A 27,261-nucleotide genomic window follows, 5' to 3' on the forward strand; every position below is an offset into this window, starting at 1 on the left:
AGTTAAGTATTGTAACTCAAGTTCTATGAGCATAGGCGGAGCCTTCTAACAGCTTCGCTATTGGTTTACCCATGGCGCGCTAGCGCGCCTGCTGAACTTTTTCATCTACGCTCTCATCCAATCAGGATGAGGGCCGGTGGGCGCTCCCTCCTATATAAGGCCTACACGCCCACTGCTCTGCTCCCATGTAAGTCTTCAGCGAGACCCAGGGAGACAGCAGGGCCGAAGTTAGAAGGCTCCGCCTATGCTCATAGAACTTGAGTTACAATACTTAACTATCGTTCTATTTCGCATAGGCTTCGCCTTCTAACAGCTTCGCTATTGGTTTAGAGGCGAAGCCGGATATAGTCTGCTCCCTGCTGGATCCAGAGATAACCCCTGATATACCAACAGTAGCACATAAGCATCTCAACATACTGATCCTTACTCACCGAAGGTGAATAAGAGGATGGAGATATATTAATTATTATTGGAGAGGGACGTATTGTCCCACCTCTGTCATAATAACATTCATCTACGAGGCACAAGCCAAGCTGTGAATGGATAAGAAGGTGTGTGTTGGGAAGGTAACATGTTACAGGTGTGTTGTGACAACCTTTATGATTATGGATTGTGAAAGAATCACTCCATAATAAAAAACCCTATTATGACTCCCCAGCAGCCACACTAAGCACAGAGTGGGTTAGGGAGCCTTGTGACACATCCATCAGATAGAAACGGATGAAAGGACAGGGTGAGGACCAAGACGCCGCCGTACAGATGTCCTCCACTGAAACTCCCCCAAAAAGAGCTGTGGAAGCGGCTACACTCCGTGTAGAATGAGCTCTGATTGACGGGGGCGGCGTGCGTCCTGCATTCACGTAGGCATGCGCGATGCCGTCACACAGCCAGTGTGACAGCCGCTGTTTGGAGAGGGGTTTCCCCACCGATGCCTCACTGTAATGCACAAACAGCTGTTGTGTTGATCTGACAGCGGCTGTGCGCTCCACGTAGCACGCCAGTGCGCGCACTGGGCAGAGTTTATGGAGACTCTCCTCTCTCTCCTCCCTGTGAGGGGCAGGGAAAAAGGCACTCAGAGTAATAGTGCGAGACCTGAAAGAACTCCTAATATTTTTAGGAATGAATGTAGGGTTAGGTCTCAACGCTCCCATCTCCATTAATAGCCAAACAGCTTGGATGTATGGAGAGCGCGCATAAATCACTCACCCGTTTTGTTGACGTCAATGCCAGCAACAAGGCTGTCTTGATTGACAGCCATTTCAGAGATATTTGAGCAATAGGCTCAAACGGCTGATTGCTCAGAGCTTGCAACACCAGAGGAAGATCCCACTGTGGCGCAAGGACGCGCGACACAGGACGCTTCCTCCTCGCGCCCTGTAAAAAGCGGCGCACGAGAGGGTGACTGAACACCGACTTGTCTCCGAAGCCTTCGTGGCAGGAGGAGATGGCTGAGGCATAAACCTTCAATGTAGAAGGTGCGAGGTTTCTGTCAAACAGCATTTGGAGAAACATGAGGATGCCATTAACAGGACATATAACAGGGTCGATCCCTTTATCCTCACACCAGCGTTGGAAAGAAAGCCACTTTCCTGTGTAAAGGGCTGTAGTTGAAGCCGCTCGGGCGCTCTGAATAGTGTTAATCACTGCAGGCGGCAGTCCTTGCCGCTCTAACCTGTCCCTCTCAGGAGCCAAGCCGACAGGCGCTGACCGATGATCGGCAGCTGGCCGATGGCTCCGTCTGCTTGAGACAGAGCTCCCATGCGCCACGGAATTAGCCACGGTGGCGCACTGAGAAGCTGTGACATCTCCGGGAACCATGACGCGCTGATGCGCTCTGGAGCTATCAGAATTACCGATAGCTTCTCCGCTCTCACCCGAGATAATACACGGGGGATTAAAGGGACCGGGGGAAAAGCGTATAGCAGTGTTTGAGGCCAGGGCCGGTGAGCGAATGCATCGATACCCAATGGCGATTCGTCCTGTGTCCTGAGGGAGAACCACAGGGGACAATGTGTGTTTTCCCGAGAAGCGAACAGGTCCACCTCCGCTCTCCCGAACATGCTCCAGATCTGCTGGACAATGTCGGGATGGAGGCGCCACTCTCCGTTCCGAGGTCCGCCTCGGGACATGAGATCCGCCCCTTTGTTTAATATCCCGGGAATGTGAAGCGCTCTCATTGAGCGCAGATTGGTATGAGCCCAGAGCCACAGCTCTGTTGCCTCGCGGAGGAGATGAGCAGATCTCACTCCGCCCTGGCGGTTTATGTAAGCTGCCGTGGTCTGGTTGTCTGTTCTGATCAACACATCGCGGCCCCTTATCAGGGGAGCGAAGTGGTTCAGTACCAGCAGAACTGTGGACAGCTCCAGCACATTGATGTGACTGTTTGTTGACTCTGGCCATGTTCCGCCCACGGCGTGTGAGAGGCAAGTCCCCCCCCAACCGGAGAGGGAGGCGTCTGTGAACACCGAGATGTGTGACGTCACTCTGCCCAGATAGACAGCCTGTTGGCTGGGAGTCGGGGAGCTCTTTTTCCAGTTTATTGCAAAACCTAGGAGGCTGATATGTCTCACTAACTGGGCTGTGTGGGACATGGCCAACTCCTCTGTGGGGGCCATTAAGATCAGGTCGTCCAGATAGAAAAGTATTCTCAGACCTCGCCGGCGGAGCGGCTCCAAAGCCGTCTCGACGCATTTGGAAAACGTGCGGGGGGCGAGAGAGTAACCGAAAGCGATTCTCTGGTACTCGTACGCTGTCCCCTGGAAGGCAAAACGCAGGAATTTCCTGTGTTTTGGTAGAATGGGCACATGGAAATAGGCGTCTTTCAGATCTATCGTTGTGAGCCAATCTCCTGGCTGCACACATTCCAGTAAGTGTTTGGTAGTAAGCATATGGAAAGGTCTCTCCACAATACAATTGTTGAGAGAGCGCAGATCCAGAATAGGTCTCACTCCTCCTGTTTTCTTTGGCACAAGAAAGTAGCGGGAGTAGAATCCCTTCTCCACTTCCTCCGGAGGCACTGTGGTTATGGCCCCCTTCCCCAGCAGCTCCTTTATCTCTGCTGATAAGGCTGCTGCGTCTTGTGGGTTTCTCATGGCTGACTCCATAACGCCGTTGAAGGCGGGCGGGGCGCTCGAGAATTGGAGCGCGTAGCCTCGTTTCAGTGTCTTGTCCATCCATTCTGACAGACTGCAGTTCTGACGCCACTCTGAATAACGCTCTGAGAGCGGGCGTGCATTCAGTTGTGGAGCATTTTGGAGGAATGTGCCGTAATCTGAGAGAGCCCTCGCCGCCGCTGGCCGGTCTGTCATATGTGCCGGCACAGCCCATGGGGGGCCCGCATCGAAAGGGCGGGGGTGTCGCCTCCTCGTGGTCAGACATATCTGGCTCTGTGGAGAGCGGCTGAGCGCAGGAGGCGGTCTCATTACCAGCGCGGCTGCGCTTGGCGTAATAATGTGAATGAGACTGTGCCTCTTCTGCTGACATAGCGTATGTGGAAGAGGCTGATCTCTTTCGAGATAAAGCAGAGCTTGTATCTCGGTTCATACTAGCACCCTCAGATACAGGCAACATGGTCTCCACTGTGCGAGACATAGTGTGTGCTGGTGGGGGCACATTCACTGTTGTAGTCAGTGTGTGGGAGCTACGCGAAGGGCGTGGAGCCCTGCGTGATCCGTCCGCTACCCCCTGACCCCAGTCTAACCGACTGAGACCAGCAGAATGTGTCTGCCTATCTTGTTTAACCACTGCGCTCTTGGCGAGTGGTCGATGTGTATGAGAACCGTGTGGACTCAGTTCGGGGGAGACCGTGCATACCGTCTGTGTGAACGGGGCACGCAGACCCATCTCCGCTCTACCATGAGAGTCGGGAGAGGGAGGAGAAACACCTCTCTTCTCCTTTTTGGCCACAGCAGTGGGCAAGTCATTGTTTGTGTTGTTATTGGGAAAAGCTCTTTTCAGGACCATGTGAGTCTGTTTATTACAAACAGTGGCAATCAACATGTCAACACAATCACAACAACCAGAACTTGGGAGCGCTGGCAGGAGAGGCTCGGGAACATGGCTCTCCGTCGCTCCCCCCGACAGTCAGAATCTCCTCTTCTTTGACTTGCCTGCCTGCACGTTGCTCCAAGAGCAAGGCGGCACTCTCTGGCGCGGTGCGGTGGGTTCCGCACGGGGCTCAGAAGGAGGGGGTTGAGGCCGTGTCGGCGCCGGGACCGGTGGTACGGTGCGAGGAGCGGCAGAAGCGTTTCGCACGCGGCGTGCTCCTCTCTTCCCGCCGGCCGAGCGTGGCACCTGCTGGTTTCGCCCGAATGCCGTCGAGCCGTGCGAGGGTCGCTGCAACTGGTGGGCTCGGACCAGGGGGACGTGACGGCGGAGGTGGGCGCTGTCATCGTTCACCTGCCGGAACAGCTCAGTCGCCTCCTGCAGGTGCGGACCAAAAAGACTCTCACGGCTGATCTTGCCGTCGAGAAGACACTTCTTCTCGGTCTCCTTCAGAGCCGTGAGGCTCAGCCACAGATGGCGATGCTGCAGTGTGGCCCAGGTCATCGTTCTCCCGGCGGCCACGGCCAGCGCCTGGGTGAGGTGGAGAATGGCTCCCGAAGCTGTTGCCACCTCCTCCACTTCGGCAGGGGAGAGGGCAGCTTTTCCAGCCGCCATGGCTGAGAGGGAGCTGCTCAGTAGAGCAATGTTATTTGCTGCTGCCGCTGATTGGGCAGCGCAGGCATAGCTTCGGTCCGCCAGCAAGGCAGAATACTGGTCCTTTTTGGCGGGAAGCGTTGGCTTTCTATCGGACATCCAACTCCCATGCGGGAGGAGGAGAGCGGCCAGGCTGGGCTCGAGTCGAGGGACGCCACCGTTCTGTGCCTCGGTCCTCCCATCCACCATGGTGAATGGCAGATAGGTGGTGACAGGAGCTTTGACAGAAGTTGGCTCATTCACCGCACCGTCGATGTATTTATTGATCGCGGGAAACTGGGGACAAATAATGTCCCCCTTCGCTGACGGTGATGGCCGGTAAAGGTCCCCCAGCATCTCGTCCGGTTCCACCTGTGGCAGCGCCGCAGGGAGGGGGATGCCCTTACGCCAGGCTGCTGCCTTGACAACACCGGGGAAATCTTCCCTGATTAGGCGAGCCGGCGGTTTGGTGTCGACGGCGGCGGTGAAAACCGCCGCCATGGAGACGGATTCCATCTCCAATGCCGCGTCTCCACCATCTTCTTCCCCCATCCGGGGGTCGGAGATGCGGGGAGACGGCGGCCGTGAAGTGGTGGGGGATCGAGAGGACTCATCCGAGTCCTCCTCAGAGTCCGCCGCACCTAGTTCTATGATGGCCTGCTGGAGAGGAATCTCCTCTCCCGGCTCACCGTCCTCCTCCAGGAAATGGGCCAGACGGTCCTGCTTCTCCTGTTGGGGTAGGCCGGCGCAGCTTTGGCAGGGTGTTGAGGCTTCAAGCCCCCGGCGTGCGTGCTGCTCGCCCAGACACTCGAAGCACCGAGTGTGAGTGTCGTGCCCGGCGAGGTAGCCAGGACAGGAAGGGCAGCGACGAGCTGGAGCTGAAGTATTGTTCATGTCGTAGTAGTAGTAGTAGAAGATGTTTGTTCAGTCGAGCTGAATAAAAAATGGGAGCAGAGCAGTGGGCGTGTAGGCCTTATATAGGAGGGAGCGCCCACCGGCCCTCATCCTGATTGGATGAGAGCGTAGATGAAAAAGTTCAGCAGGCGCGCTAGCGCGCCATGGGTAAACCAATAGCGAAGCTGTTAGAAGGCGAAGCCTATGCGAAATAGAACCATCTGTCAGCTTATTATTAGTGAGTAGCCTACACAACCCGATGCAGGAGTCAGGCCTACCTCACTCACAAAGCTGTGCTTGCTTCGCTGGTTGTGCACTGAATAGCAGTAGCCTAGGATAGGTGAATCTTTTATGAATGGAATGCGGCTTGTGCCGTATCTTCATGCAAGAATGGGGACAAACTCATAGCTCTCATTTAACATTTTGTTTTTATTTATTTTCACATGCTCTTATTTAACATTTCGTTTTATTTATTTTTTTCACATGCACAATAACGGTGACTCATAATAACAACCAAAACTTCTCAGTCAAAAAAAGAAAAAGAAGAAAATTGGTTTAATTAACATCGCTTAAAAAACAAAAGAGCATGGCAAATGCCAGCCTTGTGTGACAACAGAAAATGGATATAAATAAATAAAACGGACAGGCCTTAGTTGCCAGAAATGTTGCTTTCAAGAGTCAGTCGAACGGAACGGTTCGAACGGTTCCTGCAAGGCATCTGTACATCAAATAAAACGTTAAGTAGACCATGTTATTTAACAATGAATCCCATGAATAAAATACTAAGGCTGAAATACTCACATTTGGTTAATGGGAGAAATTACATTTCCCCTCTGACACCAAATTCTTAACATCAGGCTTGACAGCTGTCAGGCTTATTCGCAAGCAGTCCTCCAAAGATTGGTTTGTCCTCTCATACGTCTCGCTTTCTTCCGGGTCACTTCTCGTGACCGGCCAGCTCGTAGAGTAGTTTATTTGTATCTATTAGTGTGATTTTTTTGTGTATGTCGCTCATGTTACGTTTATATCCACCTGGATATTGTGTTTGACGTTTGGTTGCTTATGTTATAGTCTTAACGGATTTTTTTTTTGGTAAGGTTATTTTCGTGCTTCCTCTCGTCTATTTTTCGTCCCTGCCTTCTTTGTTCACTTGCCACAATCGCTCACCAGTTGGATTACATATACCAGATTTTTTTTTTAAGAACACTGATCAGAATATGGACAGCCGAAAAATCCTTTGGTCACTGGTATTTCTGCACTTTTTACACTTTTTGGAATATATATCTTGCTTAACAACTGGACACAACCTTCCCGACAGTCTGCGAGTCACATACTCCAGAGATTTTCTGCTGCAGCTACTCCCACCAAGCCATTGCTACAGAGAAGTTCCCGGAGGAAATACTATGCAAGTACTCTTCCCACCAAGGGGATTCTTCTCACAACAAAAACAAGGTAACTAGAAGGGGAAAGAAAAAGGGCGGAATTAGAGCCAGACTCAAATGGGAGAAATGTAAACACCGACCGCTCTCCTCAGTCATCCTAGCTAATATGCGCTCTCTCCGCAATAAAACGGACGAACTACAAGCCAATGTAAATCACATGTATGAATACAGGACTGCCTCCATTCTTGCATTCACTGAAACGTGGTTGAATAGGAATCACGACGATGACATTCTGGACATAGATGGCTTCGGGACCCCCCTAAGACTTGACCGAAATAATGAGCTCACAGGCAAACAACATGGCGGCGGTGTTTGCCTTTATGTAAACACACGCTGGTGCTCAACGGTCATCGTCAGGGAGAAGCTGTGCACCACCGACATCGAACTCCTGGCCGTTTCCCTACACCCTTTCTGTCTCCCCAGGGAATTCCCACAGCTCTTTTTCATCCTGGTTTACATCCACCCCAGAGCAAATGCAACCACAGCCACAGAACACATCAAGAGAACATTAGACAGACTTGAACTCATATCCCCAGACTCCCCCAAATTCATCCTGGGTGATTTTAATCACTGCTCAGCCAACAAATCCTTAAAAGGTTTTTACCAATATGTCACTTGCACCACCCGCCTGGGGAAGACACTGGATAAATGCTATGGTTCAGTCCCAGATGCATACAGATCCGTCGCCCTCCCCCCCTTGGTTCTGCCGACCACCACACCATACTGCTTGCACCAGCCTACTCACCGGTCGTAAGGAGGACAGAGAAGGTAATTAAAACCATTAAACAGTGGACCAATGAGAGCATTGACAGGCTACAAGGATGCTTTGAAGCCACTGACTGGAATAACTTCTTAGCCCCGTCCAGCAACATCAATGAGCAAGTGGACACGGTCTCATCATACATCTCCTTCTGTGTGGACAATATCATTCCCACCAAAAAGGTTACAATCTTCCCCAACAATAAACCTTGGGTGACTAAAGTACTCAAGGAAATCCTCAACAAGAAAAAGAGAGTCTTCTTCACTGGCTCCGAGACTGAAAAAAAGGAGGTCAACAGAGAGGTCAAGCATGCCATCAAAACTGCCAAAATGAAATATAAAGACAAAGTGGAGCAAACATTTACGCGAGGGAACCTCCGCTCAGCTTGGCAGGGTCTCAAGAACATGGCAGCTGTGAATACTGCTTCCACCACCCGCAAGCTCATCCAGGTCGCAGGCAGCAGGCCAGCATCACTCTCTAATCACCTCAATTCCTTCTACACCAGATTTGAGACAGACAATAGCACCCAGCTAGATGCAACCATCTCCACACTCAAACCTGGTGACTCTGCCCTCACCATAAACACGGAGGATGTGGTGACAGCCCTCAAGAAGACTAAAGCGAACACAGCACCTGGGCCAGACAACATCAGTGGCCGTACCCTGAGGCACTGTGCTGAGCAGCTAGGGGGCGTGTTCCAGCTCCTGTTCCAGAGCTCCATGACCAGCGGCATAGTCCCCCAGCTGTGGAAACATTCCACAGTTATTCCCATACCGAAGAAGGGTACTATCAAGGTCCTGAATGACCTCAGGCCTATGGCTCTCACCTCTCTTGTGATGAAGGCTATGGAGAGGGTCATCAGAAACCACATCATCAAGGCAACAGATTCACAGATGGACCCACTCCAGTTTGCATACCACGCAGGCTGAGGGGTTGACGACTCAAAGGCATTCATTATAGACACCATCCATAAGCATCTGGAATCCCCCGACACTACAGCCAGACTCCTGTTTGCAGACTTCTCCTCGGCATTCAACACCCTGCAGCCACACATTCTTGCTGAGAAACTCACCACTCGCTTCCACCTAGATGACCGACTAATCCTGTGGATAATGGACTTTCTCTCCAACAGGTCACAGAGAGTTTTGGTCAACAACACTTTCTCCTTTCTCCCGCTGTGTCCTCTCACCCCTGCTCTTCATCCTTTACACTGATGACTGCACGTCCACCCAGATAAACTGTCACCTGGTCAAGTTTGCTGACGACACAGTCCTCCTATCTCTGCTTTAAAGCCCCTCACAGCACCACAGCTCAGCCCTTCATGAGTTTGTGGAGTGGTGTGACAACTCCTGCCTGGAACTCAATGTGAACAAGACCAAGGAGATGGTAGTGACCTTCTCCAACAAGCAGAGGGAACTGGCTGCGGCAGTCATCACCACTATCCACGGGAAGCCCGTAGAGATTGTTGAGGAATACAAGTACCTGGGCAAAATCTTCGATAACCTGTTGAAATTTGCCTCCAACACAGAGGAGATCCTCAGGAAATGCCAGCAGCGGCAGTATCTCCTGAGGAAACGCAACTCCTTTGGGGTCAGCAAGGACATCCTCACAATGTTCTACTACTCCATAAAGCAGAAACCGCTTGCAGAGCACAGTCAAAGTCTGCTCCAAAATTATTGGACTCCCTGTCAGAGCCCTCTCCACCCTATGCGAGCAGTAGATGCTAAGGTCAGCTGGCAGGATCCTGAAGGATCCCTCACACGTCCTGTTCCCTGCGTTTGAGTGGCTCCCCTCAGGACGCTGGCTTCGCTGCCCAGGCTGCAGGACACAGAGAAGGGCAACCTTTGTCCCCAAGGACTGCTACCTTATCCATCCGCTTTGTAGCGGACTGCCACCGTGCCTCAACTATGTTACATATATGCACTTATATATTATAGAATTACCCATCATATTGTGTATATTGCACTGTACTATTAGTATCATAATGGGTATAGCTTATTTTTGAATTGAATTGAATAGTGTTCATCTTTGAGAATGCAGATTCGCATGTATAGGTTGACCCAAACACGGTGAGCACATACATAGCCAACGTCTTCAGTGTGCCATAGTCTTGGGGACAAGCCACCCAAAAAGTGCTCAAGCTTTCAGCACCACGGACAGCAGCTTTCATTTAGCTGGAGGCCTGGATGTCATCTAGTTCACTTTGAATCGCCGCTTCGTCCAGCAGCATCACCTTCTTCACATTAGCGGAGAATTCTCCGCCTGGGCTGATCATGAATGGGTCACGCACAAATTCAATGACATCCCTGGAAATGGCAAAGTCATCAAATCTGGCAGAGACATTCTCCCTCAGCTGTGTGATGAATTTCTTCATATTCTCTGTGACGTTGCTCACACCCACTGTCTTCAGTGTGTTGAAGTGCAGCAGCCTCCCTGATAACAAATCTGCGTGGAATAGATCAAGTTTGTTCCCAAAGGCATCAAGCTTTTCCACCATATCCACCACGCAATGTAGCGAAATAAAAGTTTTGAAAATGTGGTGGTGCGTTGTGTCAAGTGTACATACATAATGAGAATAATAGCTCAGGGAAATGTCCGGCCCCCAGGCCCTTAGCTTTCTGACAATGTGGCCCCCTGAACAATATAGTTGAATAGCCCTGCAGTATACCCTCAGTTTGCCATTTGTGAGGAGGCTTTTTGTTTCTGTTCAGTTACATTTTTCTGTTTAGTTGTCTGCATTGTATGTTGGGCCCACAACAATTATGTTTTAATATTTTTTTTGTAATTCACAACTGGTTTTGTTACCCTTTTGCCTTTTTTTGGGTAAATAAAACCCTTAATCTTTTGCACTCTATTTTGTGTCCTCATGCTTGCTTGCTCGGTCCATCACATAGACATACACACAGGCACATCCACATAAACACATACGCACACAGTCATGAATACGCATAAGACACTTTCAAACATGAAACCCGTAAAATTTCTGTTTTTATTTTTCCAGTAAACGTAGCAGTTTCTGTTGTTCACACAAGACATGCCTTTCCACTTTCTTAATGCAATGCTACCACTGACACAACACTGGCAATACCGTTAAATTCCTCTGTTGTCATTTCCCGGAAATTTCATTTAAGCGCCGGAGTCAGTGCCGTTTGAAAAGCCAGACTAATCTGTCCATCCGCCCAGACTCTCAGATCTCTCTTATTTCCACGTCTGTCCAATTCAACATTTTCGTCAAAGAAGTAAAGCCACAGCCTGTTGTATAGTGGTTTCTATTTCCCTCCTACAGTTCGACAACAGAGAGTCCAAACGTTGTGCGTGCATGTACCATTATTGTTACGGCATTGTTCACACATACAGTCGATACAGAACTTTACCAGTAATGTTACGTCTTGAGCAGTTAAATTGGCGGAACTGATTTACCGGCATTTCAACACCGGCTCCTATTCACACATGAGCCCTGTGCCGTTAAATTTACGGAACAGGCTGGGCCAACATCCACTGACACCTGATCAAAAAGCTAGCGAGTAAAAGTGGGTTTTAAGACAATTCTTAAACGAATCAGGAGATCTAATGTTTTCAGAGAGACTATTCCACAGTTTAGGTGCTGCTATGGAAAAGGCCCTATCCCCAGATTTAGCTGAGACCGTGGGATGGCAAACAGACCTTTGTCGTGGACCTAAGGGGCCTAACAATGGTGTGGGGGGTCAGACGTTCTGAAGTATAAAGTATGCTGGCTTGATGGTCCTGCCTCTAACATGGTCATTAGCCAATCATAACTGTTGAGGTGGCACCTGGGGTGGCCAATCAGATTACAGGGGTGGCCCTTGCCACTCCCTAGACATGCCCTTGGTTAGTAGGGCATAGCTAGGTTGTACTTGATCTTCCAGGAGTTTCCCATCCTGAATGTTCAAAATGGTCACTGTGTGAATAAAGTTAATTAAGTGTTTCTTTTCTAATGGAGTCTTTATATATAAATATATGTATAAGCTAGACAAGTTTTTGGCAATGTGGATGGGCAGCATTCCCAGCAACAGGAAACAAAATGAGCCCTGGGTCAAAAACTAAATGCTTCTTGGCAGTAAGAAGTTGCTCTGTGATCAAAGCAACAGCTCCTCCAAAAACTTAGCCTGTACCTCTGTCTTTGTTATCTTCAAAACATCAAACATGTAGAATAGGGCTGCAGCTATCGATTATTTTAGTAATCGAGTATTCTACCGATTATTCCATCGATTAATCGAGTAATCGGATAAGAAATACTTTTGCTTTATTAAAGAGCAATAGTAAATATACAAAAGAGAAAAGCTGTCCGCACGAAGCTGTCCATATGACACTGTGATTTACTGAAAACGAGGTGAAATAATTATTATTATTGATATTTATTACTAGGCCTAAATATCATACAAGTTCATAAGACTGGCTAATGTACATTTATTTACTATGTTGAAGGGTTGCCCTACACCTGCTGACCCTACTCACTGCAATCAAACTAAACTGAATATACCTGCTGTATTGGACTGGTGCATTTTAGGCTCCAATTGCTACTTACACCACCTGATATTTTGCTTTCTGGGGTATTTTATGCATCACTGTGAGGGGAGTAGGTGTGTGTGTGTGTGTGTGTGTGTGTGTGTGTGTGTGTGTGTATGTGTGTGTGACTATCATAATAATAACATGAATGAAGCTCAGGCTTTCACAAATTGACTGCAGCATTTTATTTTCTGTGGTTATTTTCTTGAGCAAAACTTAGCTAACTTAGGGACATCATAACTAGCCACCATATTGATTTACGTTCTTAACTAGCCATTACATATAGCCATAATTAACGTGCATTCTTTACTAGCCTTCATCTCATCCCGTTTTAATATTAAGTGCTGACTCCGCCCACCCGGGCCAGTTTCGGGGTACGCCGGTAGCAATTACAAGTGGACCCTATCCTACAGTCCCTGCTCTCAGCGGAGGGAAGGAGCTACACTGTGTGTGGGAAAGGTGTGATCGTCAGACCTCTCTGGATTAGACAAGCAAGTAGAGAAAACCGGCATCAGCCGAACCAATTTATTGCCAAATACTTTGGGATTCAACACATTAACATTGCTTCCCATGGTCAGAAAAAGTCGGCAGATTTGTCGCTAGTCGCTTTTGAGAAATAAAGTCGCCAGGGGGGTCTGAAAAGTCGCTAAGTCTAGCGACAAAGTCGCCAAGTTGGCAACACTGGATCCGAAACTTTGGACACTTTCTGTCGTTTTCTCTGGCCTGTCTCTTCTCTTCGCCCCTCGCTATTTTCTCTTTCTCCAGCGCGTTGTGCAACAGTAATAATCATCCGTGCGAAACACTGAGTGTGTATATAGTTATATGGATTAAACAAAGCTTCTTTGCATCGATGATTTTTAGTAATCGAGTTACTCGAGTTTCTCGAGGAATCGTTTCAGCCCTAATGTAGAATAGATCTCTCTAAGCTCTGAGACATGAGTCTGGCTAACAGGTTATTCACTATCTCTCTCTTTCCCCGCCACCCTCTCTCTCCCTATTTCTCTCTGTTTTCCCTCCTCCTCCTTGCAGGCAGTGTTTTGGCATCTAGATGCGTCTGTCCAGCCACCATGCAGTGTTCTTGGAAGTCCGTGGTACTGCTAGCATTAGCCTCCATAGCCATCCAGTACACGGCCATTCGCACCTTCTCCGCCAAGCCCTTCAGCTCCCTGTGCTCCTTTGGCCCTAACCCTAACACTGACCTGGCAACCAGTGGCCCTGCTGTCAACTGTGGGCTCGGGGCCCTGGGAGGGCTGGGCCAGGAGACACTGGAGGGCTTAGACCGAGGCTGTGACGAGGTCCTCTCCTCCTCCTCCTCCTCCTCTTTCTCCCTCCCCTCCTACAACGCCAGCAGGAGAACACATATCCTCATTCTGGCCACGACACGGAGCGGCTCCTCATTTGTGGGTCAGCTGTTCAACCAGCATCCTGAGGTTAGAATATAATTTGGCATGCAGTTGTTTTGTTTAAAGATCAAACAATAATCAACAATAAAAAATAATCAATGTTGTCATGTGAAAACTTTGAACTTGAACCTTTGCTTTTTTTCCCACTGAATTTATATTTTATAGACAAATTGGACAGTCAAATATATTTTCCCATCTGTCATGGAGTCTATTTGGTAGGGGTGTCACGATTTCGATTCTAAATCGAAAATCGATTGAAATGAGCGTTCGATTTCAACCTTCGAAATCAGAAGCAGGTTCGCGATTCTCCCAGTATTTTTTTTCTCTCCACCCCTGCCTACTTGCACGCATCTGAAGAAAAAAAACGAAATATTTCAATGACGTCACAGCGTAGCTGCTAGAGAGCGCCCGTTCTATATTTAACTATAGCGCCCAAGAGCGCCCGTCATTTTTAAATCGTTTAAAATGTACCAAAAACTGAAAATCAAGTTATCAGCTTTGTTTTATACTTCAAGTTGTCATCGAGGAACCGGAAAATACTGTATATCTGGTGACACTGAGACGTTTGATTTTCCCCGGGTTTAGTCGTCCTCCACCGGTTAGATCTAAAAATGGCTTCGACGGCTAAGCGTCACGCTTTTAAAACCTTCTGGAAGCTGTCAGATTGTGCTGTGAGACAGAACCTGACCCGCCGTATGTAGTGGAAAGTTACGAAGACATTGTGAGTTGAAGTCTTTTGATCGAAATCGCTTGTTCTTGCTCAATAAAACAAGACACAAGATCACCTTCACTAAACAGCGGGACCTACCTGGCTGTCACCGCCGGAGACAGACGCTGTTTTCCGGGAGGCAGTGCGCCGAAGAGTCGGTAGGAGGACTGGACGGGTTGCAGCGACTTTTATCCATATAAGTTTGGCGACTTTTTCCATATTTGTTTGGCGACTATTATTGTCTGATCTTATTACTGTGTGGGCTGAAGCGCTGGAGGTTTTGTATGTATTTTGAAAGCTTATCATTAGCCAAGAAGGATCTGTTTTGTCATACTGTGAATGTTGACACAAGGAGACGCCCTGAATCGCCTTGCCATGTATTTGGTACCAAATTAAAGGGAAAGTTGTGTTTTTTTAAATGGAAAAACTTTGGAAAAATTTGACCATATGGCCTTAGTGTGGTACATTCCAAAAAAAAATATGGCAGTTATATCACACTTGATGCCATCTTTTTAAAGAAGAATTTGAAAATGTAAATGACAGTTGTCAGGGCATAAAACCAATGATCTGTTGATCTTTACAAATCAAGACTCGATAGTCTAACAATGGCATAGCCGTCAGTGCTGAAAAAACAAATGTTTAAATCTAAAATCAAATCGAATCGTGATCTTAAAATCGAAAGTCAAATCGAATCATGGATTTGGAGAATCGTGACACACCTACTATTTGGTAAATTTACTAAAGACTTTGATGGTAAGAAAAATTGTAGTTTGTGGGGTGTCCTGGTGGCTCAGTGGTCTAGGGCACATGCCTCATGGACGTGGTGTCCTGGGTTCGGTTTTGGCCCATTCTCCCTCTCTCTCCCATCTTTCCTATCTCTCTATACTCTAAAAAAGCAGAAATTAAAAAAAAAAAATAAATAAAAATAGTCAATTGCTTTATTTAATGTACCACTAACTTTCTGTTTCCAGTTAAGTAGTAGGGCACAAATCAGCTGATTAAAGGATTGAGGAAGCCAGATGATTTCATTAACTTAAATAAAAATAAAAATCTTAGAGTTTTGAAAAAAAATCAAAATCATCAAATAAGGGCTTAATGAGACATTTGTATCATCCACTTATATCAATAACTTTGTTAGTATTCTTCCAACTTCCAATCTCTCAAAAAAATGATTTAATCTCACTTTAATTGCTAATAGTTCAATAGCCATTATAAGCAAATATGGAGGAAATGGACACTGTTGTTTTACATATTAGGGTAGTCACATAAGGGTAGTCATTATTTATAATTTTTCAACTTGTGTTATTATACTTAACTTTAAAATCTCTTCCACTGTAATTAGGCCCTCACATGATGGTTTTGTGTGGTAGACAAGTTTCTCTCAAAATTCTTCAAAAAGAAAGCTCTTGCAGAATTCAATATTAAGTGGACAGGTGACGACTGAAAAGAGAAAATCGTGGTAACATATTTTTCTTCTTCCTTCAGAATTTCTGTAGGTGAAATAATTATCTAACCACTGCTTGAGGGGTGAATCCGACCCGTGTCCTTTGCTGCATGTCATCCCTGTCTTTCTTGTCTTTCTCTACTGACTGTCTATTGTCTAATAAAGCAGAAAAGCCCCAAAAAGTCTTAAAAAAAAAAAAAAAACATTGTTTGAGATGAGCCTAATTATATTCTTTTTTGAAAATTGTCTGTGCTGGAGATTACACATGTACATGCCTTTTTGTGATAATAGTTATTTGTTGCATATTATTATTTTGCTGTAATAATCTAATTAATTTTGTTTGTCTTCCAGTTTATTAATTTGATCAATTGATATACAAAGTCATCTATGCAGTGAATCACTTTTTCAATTGAAGATGCTAAGATTTTCTCCTTTAATCTAGTTTTCCTGATAAATGTACATTTAATAGCATCAATGCCATTAGTGGATTCAATGTATTTTTTGAGTTAAAAAAAATCAACAATGGTTTATTTTTGACAGGGACAGTACAAATCAATTTACACTACTGTAAATTGCCTAGGATGGCAATTTTCCATTTGTAGTACCTAGAATAAAAATAATAAGAATATAAGAATAAAGTATTTAAATCGCATGCCTACAGTTACATGCAGTTACATACACGTGACTTTACATCAACCATTGAGTAAGACATTATGTAAAACATCTTTGAAGGCACCAAAGAGGTCAAATAGACAAGTGGAAAGGACAAAGGTATACAAACTACAAAACGTAAGTGTCCATAACAAGCAGACACACGAACAATGAACAGACATACTAATAATTAATGAACAGAAATACTAACAACAATGACAAATTAGCAGGCAGACTGACGAGATGGCCACATACAGCTGTACAGGTTCAGTGTCTTGGCTATAAACTCTTGATAACTGAATAAGCTCTGATTAAACTTACTATATTGTTGACTGCGGGGAGTATCTTGTCGAGTATCTGAGAAAACCACAGGTCTGTAGACTGCATCTCAACATAGTCCCCTTCATGTGCGTTCAGAGGCCATCATTCCACCAAGCACACCAAGTGACACACATCCGGCATGTTGCCAGGTTGCTGCCAAGCACAGATCATCTCCTGGCCTATCCAGTTGAGAGTTAGCCCAACATGAAGCAGTAATGTCACACTAGTTGGTTGTGTTGTTGTCCCGCCCATCTACCTTGCCACTGTAGAATTCTTCTTTCACATATAGTTCAGCCACAAGACAAACTTTCTGTTTTTTCGCTGAATGAGTTCATGACTGGAATGAGCTTTCATTGTTTTCCTACTATTTCCTGAGCATTAATTACAAACAAATCTGGTTGGAACTGTTTTGCCATCTGTGGGGATTCTAAGTTGCTCCTGCATAAACTTCCTTACGATCTTGTTTCTTGTTGGTTGTTTGAGCTTATCATTTTCTTGGATCAAAGTTGTTGTTACTGTTTGAAAGCTCGCAATCTCCTTCTTGAGCACAGCATTTTCTTTTTTAAGTCCTCAATAAGGGAATTATAATATTCTACGAATGCCTTTAGGTCATAGGCTGCACATAGGACATGGGGCAGCAAGCATCATCAGAGGAAATCTGTCAGGCTAAGCTGGTCAAGAATCGCCTTGACCAGCCTTGACCTAGTAAGTCCACAAGGATGCTGGCAAACTGTTGGCCTGCAATTGCCCTCCCCCACTGAGCCCCCAGACACTACCGCTGACCCCTCAAAGATGTCAAGGAGCACTTGGGAGTCATCCACTGTCTGCAAGGAGATGTGGGAAAGACGGTGAGGCTAGTGAGGGTGAGTCATCCGGTGGAGAGGTAGAGGATGGTGGCAGCAGACTCCACAGTAGAGACCCATCCTCAGCCTGCACATGTGCCTGCAGGCACTGCACATTTTATGCAGTGCCTGCAGGCTGGTTTGGGTCTCCTGCAGGCAGGTGAAGTGGTGCAGAACCTGCCCCAGTAGAGACTGCATTGTCCCAGGATTGTTTCCATCCTTTAGTGGGTTTTGGCACCACTGTAGTTACTGACCCTGACCACTGATTTATCCCTTTCTGGGATAAATCAAACAGTCTTTTATAAAACAAGACTAAGAGTCTAACAGCCGCGCAACGTTGAATTTTGTGGAAGCGTCCCTGCCAGTAATCAAACTTGGGTCTCCCGATTGAGAATCTGCAATCAAACAGTCTTTTTTTTTTGTATCTGTCATACATTAAATGTCCATTGTACAGTGTTGCAATGACCAATGACTAGTATTTTCCATATTTTTTATATCCTAGGTCTTCTACCTGTTTGAACCCCTGTACCATGTCCAGTCAGCCCTCCTTCCTCGGCTGGCCCAAAGTCGTAACCCGGCCGAGAGGAGGGTGATGCTGGGAGCAGCCAGAGACCTGCTAAGGTCCCTCTACCACTGTCACCTCAACAGCCTGGAGAGTTACATACGACCCCATCCTACCAACCACTCCACTGACAAGCTTTTCAGACGAGGAGCTAGTAAGGGAGAAATGTCAGCATTGTCTACCGATCCTGTCTTCAGTCAGATTTATTTGTACTGCACAGTGATAAAAGAATTTCTCAAAGATGGGGTTAATATTACAATATTTGACATATTTAACAATTGACATTTATGCAATAATTTTATGTCAATAACATGACAATAAAAATGCCAGAAGTGAATTGAAAACAGGGTTGCAGAAAAATTAAACAGACAAATACAACAAGAAGGAAATTGTCAAAAACAAATAACAAAAAAAAAAGCTGTCTCTGGAACTGTTTAAGATTTGATTTAAAAGCTAAGTTGTAGCAACCTAAGCGCTTTGTGCAGGGATTTCCAAAAGCCTAGGCAAAAGCAGACACGTGAGTAGATAAATATAATACGACACATAGTCTAAGTCTGGCCTTACGCTAGTGCTCACTGTTTCCTGTGGGATTATCAACTTTTATCTTATTTCCAAATCTACTGCCATTTCCCCGTCTCTCCACACCTCTTAACTGCCCTACTGCTAAACATTTCTCCCTCATAGACAATACTAATTTTAGTATCTTCTTATCAGCTAATTAAATTCTGTTTGCTCTCAATTGCTGCTGTTAGACACTTCAACACTTGGTTATGTTGTCAACTGTATTATCCTCATATCAATCATATTCATATCAAGTGGGATCACTTCAACACATATTTGCAGTGTGCATATGAAATATCATATGTAGCCCTGACATTGTTGCAATGCATTGTTTTATATTGTATTAAGTATTAAGCCACATTTGTACCTGCAATTCTTCCGCCATGCAATGTGTCACCATTGTGTGTATTGTAACTGTTCCCTGTGTAGGCCGATCTCTGTGCTCTCCCCCGGTGTGTGAGGCTCCTCTGGGCCCTGGAGAGCAGAGCCTGGTGCTGGGGGATGAGGGGGAGTGCGTGAGGAGGTGTGGGCCGCTTAATGTGTCGCTGGCTGCTGATGCCTGCAGAGAGAAACGCCACGCAGCCATCAAGACAGTCCGAATCCCCCAGGTCAGCGACCTCAGAGCACTGGTGGAGGACCCCAGACTCAACCTGAAGGTAGAAAAATAATCTGGTAATCAATCAATAAATCAGTACGATAAATCAGTCAATCAACATAGGCAGGACTAGAGAAAAGAGCAGAGGTAAAGACAGTGAGGGGAAACTCTTGAGGCAGACCAAAAGAGAGTACTAAAGCAGAAAAAAAACCTCCTTTTTCCATTTCTAGGGCTTTGCAATGTATTGGCCCTTACACATTGTTGTCATCTTTGTCCCTTACATCTGCCCTTTCTAGTCTACTTGCAATTATAGGATACAAAGTACAGACTTTTTCTTCTATTGTACAGTATTAATTGTAATATTGTTCTGGATGTTCTGGAAGTGTCAGTTGAATATCTATCTGTCAATCATTGAAGAGAAAGGGAGTTTAGAAACAAATGGAAAAATGAGAAGAATGAGGAAAACTAAGAGAGAGGGGAGTAGGGAGAGATAGAAAGAGAGACAGAGAAATAAAGAAAAAAATAGAAGAGAGATGAAAGCGATGTCTCGTCTCCCCTGGCCAAGCTGAAGTAAAGTCGACACACACACACGTTGGATGACGTGGCTCACAGAAGGGCATTGCGGGTGGACTTGACGTGTTCAACTCCTGTTTTGGTTAAAATATCTGAAATAAACCAACATCTTTACTTTTTCTTAACATAGATCACCTAGATGCAGTGTAATTACTAGTTCAGCTGTAGTAGATATTTGATATATTCAGTAGATATATCTTTTTACGACCACTTTGCAAACCGGAAGAACTATAACTGTGGTTTCAGCGATAGCAGCGTGCATAGCAACCACCATAGCAACGGTAGAAAGCCTGAATGAATCTTCGTAATAACTAACAAACTAAACATCATATACATTCACTGAACGAAGATTATGAAAATAAAATGCACATTTCTCACTAGAAATGTTATCAAAACGTACAGAAGCCGAGAACGGCCGTGCTTGCAATTATTTTTTAATGCCGTTATCTCGAGATAACAAAGCTCGTTTTCTCGAGATAACGGGTTAATTTATCTCGTTATCTTGAGAAAACAAGACGCAATGCAATTTCTGCCTGTGTTAGACCTTGATTGAAGTACAGTCTGATGCGTTGATCAATAATGGGTACTCCTTGATCTGACATTTTCAGCTTAAATCAGTTGCTACAGTTGTCAAGACGCCATCTATGCATGCTGGCATGGCACTCCTGATCTCTGATAAATATTATAAGTAATAAGAGGAAACAACATTTTGTTTTCTCGTGTTAACGGGTTGATTATCTCGTTATCTCGAGATAACAAAGCTCGTTTTCTCGAGATAACGAGATAATTAACTCGTGATCTCGAGATAACGGCATTAAAAAAAATAATTGCAAGCACGGCCGTTCTTGGCTTTCGTAAAAACGCATTTTAATGCCGAAACTATCTTAAAATATTGCATTTTCCACTGAAAATGAAAGGAATGTCAGCCGCAGAGAGAAACTTGACAGTCACGTGATGTGGCTGCAGACCAACGTAGCCATCTCCTGCCGCCGGTAGGGCCGCTAATTTAGGAAACGCTCCTGTGGGTCGTATTAGAGGGTAGGAACAAATGACGTATGTGGTCGTTTTTTGGGGGAGGACAGTCTGCTTAAAGCAGTCCTAAGCTTCTACTTCCACGTTTGAAAGACGTACAGCTAGTGTTGGGTATCAAGAACAGGTTCCAATTTAGGCCTAGATCCAAATTGCCAAATCCACTGGCACTGATAAGTGACCGCACTAACGATTCCTCTTGTCAGTTATTAAGCCGTTTAAACAGCTGGATGCTACTCCAGTATCATTGTCAACATAATGCTAACAACCCTAAAACAGAAAAACGAAAACCTACTTTGTGTCCAATGGGATTCGAACCCGCTAAGCTCTGTTTGATAAAATGAACATATCATAGAGTCACGTCGTACTAGGCACGCCACACAACAATAACGACATCGTTTTTCCTATGTAAGATTTGAATGCCGTTGTTGTAGCATCGGTGTGATGTAGTCAAATTAACTTGTTACCTGTCGACATGTTACACATTTTCTTCGAGGTACCTGCTATCTGGCTATTGTTTGTGGATATTACAATTATCATCAATAATGTAGTGAAGTAGGCTGTATAGGTCTATGTTGAATGAGGTCAATATGAGAAAACGCTATTTTGTAGCCTACTGCCATTCAGCCGATTTCACAGTTTATAGTCGTGGGATTTCACGTTCTATTGTAGTATCATATTTACACAACAGTTGCGTGTGGCAACCATTTGTTTTGTGTAAACATTATAACTTGTCCCAGGTGTCCAGGTCGACTAAATTTAACATATCCCATTAATGATTTTCAAATAAATGAACAGTGTATTGGAGAAGCAAATCAGAATTTATTTTTGGCTGGTCTGTCATTTGCAAGAATCAAGTTGCCCAACCAACAGAGAAGCCCCTCTTGGTTAATCATTTTACAATTTTGGGGCATTTTAGCAGAAACTCTTGGCCAGAGCAACTTACAAGCAGTGCTACATCAGGGCCAAAAAACAATGTAATGCATCAACAGTAAAAACATCACATCTTCCAAAAATAATACATCAACCAAAAGGCAGGTGAAAACACAACAGTGTCAATAAATAGTAAGTGTCATACTATTGTGTGTGTGTGTGTGTGTGTGTGTGTGTGTGTGTGTGTGAGCGTATTGCCTTTTGTTTGTAAAAGCAAATTATCCATAGACGCCTCCCCAGTAGACAGCTGTCTTGCGGCACCATTTAGTAGCCTAAGTGAGGACCTCAGGAAAACTAGCTGTCATTAATTTGGCAGCAAATGGGCATCCTAATAAAACAATAACAGTCCTCTGCATTTGATCCATCCTATACACACACTAGGAGCAGTGGGCAGCCGCAGTACAGCGCCCGGGGACCAACTCCAGTTCTTCGGTCAGGGGCACTGATAGGAGTATTAACCCTAACATACATGTCTTTGATGGTGGGAGGAAACCGGAGCACCCGGCAGAAACCCACACCAACACAGGGAGAACATGCAAACTCCACACAGAAAGGACCTGGGACGGACCGGGGTTCGAACCCAGGACCTTCTTACTGTGAGGCAACAGTGCTAATATGCATATAATATAAGCACTGAGCCACCGTGCCGTCCTGATATGAGCTTATTGTCTGTAACATTCAATGTTAGCCTGATTTACAGACATATGAAGAAGTTGTTTTAGTCTATAGATCTTTTGAAAAGAATATTACACCAAAATCGTAAATCTGAAAATCCATGTCAGTGAAGGTACCCTACATCAGCCAGTAGCCTAGCTTGTGGTATAAAACATAGCGATCAAAACACAAGCTTTTATGTATCCTGTTTAACACAATATGTGTGGCTGTAGCGTAGCAGCCTAGTCGCAAGTGCAAACGGGGCTTCGTAGCTCCTTGCCTACACTGGATGTGATTTTAAGTAGCCTAATCGCTAATCATAATAAGGCTTTTTTAAATTCTGATTACAATTTCAAGCTATTTTCAGTGGCCTCATGCCAGAGATCACAGCCATTGTCAGTTCTTGGAAACCGTGCAGTCCAAACTATCAGCCTGCAGCGAATAGTGCAATATCTTCATGGCTAACAAGTTAATTTAACAAGCTTCCGTATAGGCTAGCCAATCACCGTTGTTGCAAAGCCTATGGTAAAGTGAGTTGACCAGTGTGACTACAATGAGACCTGTAGTGTAGAATGATAGCGTACGGGTTGGCGATAGTAGTAGTTTTTGTATTCGCGGGATCGAAACCCGCAGGTGTATTTTGTTGTTATTTTTATCAGTGTGATCAGTGCTTTGAAAAGCTGTAATAATAGAGTTCACCAATATATTTGCGCCAATCGCCATGAAAGCGAACATTTTAACCAGAGAATGAGAGAGAATGCCGAGAGTATGCAGGTTTTCATTCCAGCCAAAGTCTACACCCACTGATTAGTTTCACCTGGTGTGGTGTTTGGCAGACACATGCTTGCCTATCCCTGCCATAGGCTGTGTCTTTGTGGAGTTGTGGTGAATCTGCTGACAGAGGCGTACAACATCTGCTGCAGTAAGTAAAACACTCTCACGCAAGCGTATGGTAACCAGATAGTGTCGAAACCAGTTAGGGTATAACACCGGCACTACAGTAGCAAGCAAATGCTGCTTTCAAGTGCTGTCGGAAATATTGTAATTACGGGTAGAGCGTACTTGAACGATCCAATAAAGTGGTAAATACAGTCAGTGGCATATATTTTGTTTTTGTTCTGTGATGTTGACCTCCAAATACTTGCATTTTTTCACTTGCTCCTGTATTTTGTTCTCTTAATTAAGGCATTATGCCAAACATGCCTCAACTGTTTTGAAAAGTGAGTTAAAGAACACTCTAGTCTACATGATGAAATGTGATATGGACTGTTGCTAGGCAGAGAGTGAGTTGTTATTAAAAATTGTAGAAATTTCAGTGTCGTCAGAGTATCAAATAAGTGGAGATGGGTTTTGACAGTCATTAGTGTAGGAGGTAGAGGAAAGGGGAGTACAGAGCCCTGGGGTGTTTAGGTGTTGGTGATGACAGTAGGTGATAGGGTTGTGCCGACTCTGCCTGCCTGTGGACGCAAATGAGAGGTGATGGATCATTGAGGTGGAGAGTTGCCTCAAAATGGAGAGTTGCCTGTATTTCATGATAAAGTTTTGCATAGCATTCTGCTTTAACAGTTAGTGGCATTATAATAACTAATATAAATATATAATATAAAACAAGCAATTGGGAGAAGAATAACAATTAATGTGTCAGTTGTGTTTCTTTCTTTGTTACCTGGCTCCAGTTCTAATGTTGAAGCTAGGTTGCTATCCAGCTCATCATGGAAACCCAATCCAAGCCACAGCTAGTGCCCATTGGGCTGAATACAGCTAGTGGACACACCACTACAGAAAGATTTCCACAAACTAACACACAGACTTGGTTGGTGGTTAGAAGAGCTGACTCATTCAATAATGGATGGATGTACTGATCAACTGATATTTCTACCTGACCGGCTGTTGTATTGATTGGTTCTAGTGCTTTGACTGATTCAGGGAGCCATCCATCTGAATAACAGCTGTTCACTGGCTGAATAAATGACTGACTAGATGATGGATGGGTAGATGAACCAATCAATGCAGTTCCAAATTGATATTGATTGAACATGCAGTCACACGACTGCAGCCCCTCAAATACACTCAAACATGTGCACACACACAAACAAATGATATACCCAACACAAACAAGGACAGCTCACACACACACACACACACACACAGACAGCACATACCATGTAGTGTTGTGCCAGGAGCCTTCGCCAAGCTAGCTCTGATTTGATGATAGTGTTATGTAAGTAGGAGAGTGGTTCCATTGGCCTGATTTGATTAGCATCACCCAGGCATGTATGAAACATGTCAGCAGAGCTCTGGTTATTGACTGGTGATTGGCTTCAGTGTTCACCAACCCCGCTATTTTTTAAGATGATTCAAATGTTGCTTCTGCTTCACCAGGCACTAATACACTGTGGAAAGTGAAAGGAAAGATGAGAATGTGGTGGAAAATACTTTAAAATTAAGGCTGACAGAGTGCAATTTAGATCATAGACCTTACCATTTCACATCCATAATAATAAGAGGATGGAGCCAAAACATCAAACAATGTCCACTATAGGACATAGGTGAGACACCCAAAGGTTCATGTTTTTCCTCATCTCTTTCCATAGACATATTATTAGATGACTACACCGAATATTACTGCTAATGTTACTACTGCAAATGCTCGTTCTACTACTGCTACTTATACTGCTACTACTAGTACTACTGCCTGCTATTACCACTACTTCTACTGCTACTGCTAGTAGTACTACTACTACTACTACTACTGCTACTCCCGCTACAACTGCAACAACTACTGCTACTACCACTACTACTGCTACTACTAGTACTACTACTACTGTAGCTACTGCTACTACAACTACTGCTACTACTACTAATACTACTACTAGCGCTACTACCCTGATGTTTAATAGAGACATTCAGAGCCATCTAATAACATTACTGCTAATGTGATGATGATGACTATTATTATCATTAAGGTGGTCCAGCTAGTACGAGACCCACGCGGCATCCTGGCATCTCGTATAGAGACATTTCGAGACACCTACCGGCTATGGCGTCTGTGGAGGGCTACCGGACGTCGACCCCATAATCTGGACCTGGGACAAATCAACACAGTCTGTGAAGACTTCCTCAGCTCTGTGTCTACTGGCCTGGCTAGACCAGCCTGGCTCAGAGGGAGGTACATGCTGCTCAGGTGAGGAGGACAATGTCACTATATGAGGACATGTAGATGGGCTATTCTGCTAACAAATATCGATCCTTAAGGCAATATTCAATATTAATACTCCACTGACCTAGTATTATGCATGAATGTGCTCTGTCTCCACTAGTGCAGCAATATTATGGCGTCTGCAAGTCAGTTAAATTTAAGCCTTTTTAAATGTTTAAATGTCAGAACTTGTTGATGCCAGTTACAATGATATATAAGACCAATTTAACTGTTGAAATAAACGTGAAAGTGAAGACAACTGAAGACCTATCAGAATATGGTGTAGGTCTGTGTCTGGACTGATTTCAGACAGAAAAACAGTACACCAAGAAACTGCAACATTTTTAAGATCTGATTTTGAAGCTTAAAATGACACATTTAAATGAAAACCTTTAAAAGGGTAATGCCAACCATTTCAAGAATGTTATTTCTGTGCCCCAGGACAGTTCAGTCAGTGTTTGTGAACTTGAACCACTCTTTCTTAAAACTAGAAATCAGAGAGAGAACACTTTTTTGAGATGTCACTGGGATGTAAAATCAGGAGTTGCTCCATAGACAATGAATGGGGAATGCTATATTCTAGCATTGCTAACAGGTATGAACCAGAATGTATACCTTATTTGGGTGCAAGAACTCACATAAAACTATTATGGGGCATTCCCCTTTAAGACCTTGAGTTTAGATAACATAATTTAACACATGTAAAGACTTTTTCAGGACCTGTGGTCACCCTGCATACCAGCATGGGTAAGGGACATGTATACTACTCGAGTAAGGAATATTATTAGGGTAGTCTGTTTAGTTTGGTTTGGTTTACTACTTTATAACTATGATTAGTTAATTACTTTCTTTGGTTTGTTAAAAACTTGCTCTTGCTTGTTTTTATAGTTATCCTTTCTTCTTCTCCTCTCCTGGGCCAGGTATGAGGACTTGGCCAGGTCTCCCCTCCAGAAGACCAGGGATTTGTACGGTTTCCTCGGCCTGGTTCTGGACCACAGTGTGGAGGACTGGATCGTCAACAACACCCGGGGCAGCAGCGATCTGTCAGCCAGGCAGAAGTTCACCACAGTTCGCGACTCGGCAGCCAACGCTGAGAACTGGCGGCTGAAGCTTTCCTTTGACATGGTGGTTTATACTCAGACCGTCTGCCAGCCGCTGCTGGAGCTGCTGGGATATAAGATTGTGTCCCACCCTGGAGAACTGAGGAACCTCTCATACTCTCTGGTGGAGGACAGGACGTTTCTACCATTTTTGTAGCAATGGAGGACATCTGTCGTGGATTTAAGAAACCAGCACGACAAGAAGCTACTGTAGTTTTTGCAGCAGAGAAGGATTTACTCATTGCTACATTGATTGATTGCTCTGTGGATTCTCTCTAGCTCTCTGACAGAACATGATGAGGATGTTTTTGGAAGAAGAGCTGTGTCCATCCATCTGTCTAGAATTCAAAGTTTTCTAAAACCATCTTAAATCCTCTCCACTTGG

At 45.1% G+C, this 27,261-nt stretch overlaps 1 protein-coding gene and 1 pseudogene across 1 annotated transcript; one reads left to right on the forward strand and one right to left on the reverse strand.

Moving 5' to 3' along the window:
* Positions 1–644: 644 nt before the first annotated feature.
* LOC139923013 (uncharacterized) lies at positions 645–3,483 on the reverse strand (annotated as a pseudogene).
* Positions 3,484–13,367: 9,884 nt separating this feature from the next.
* On the forward strand, positions 13,368–27,033 carry LOC139907754 (carbohydrate sulfotransferase 1-like). The gene is made up of 5 exons (XM_071894251.1): positions 13,368–13,730; positions 18,173–18,386; positions 19,223–19,449; positions 25,544–25,761; positions 26,697–27,033. Exons 1-5 carry the CDS (start codon positions 13,368–13,370, stop codon positions 27,031–27,033), a joined length of 1,359 nt encoding a protein of 452 aa, XP_071750352.1.
* Positions 27,034–27,261: the final 228 nt, after the last annotated feature.

The sequence above is a fragment of the Centroberyx gerrardi genome, chromosome 4 (assembly GCF_048128805.1).
Source record: "Centroberyx gerrardi isolate f3 chromosome 4, fCenGer3.hap1.cur.20231027, whole genome shotgun sequence".
Classification (NCBI taxonomy): Eukaryota; Metazoa; Chordata; class Actinopteri; order Beryciformes; family Berycidae; genus Centroberyx; species Centroberyx gerrardi.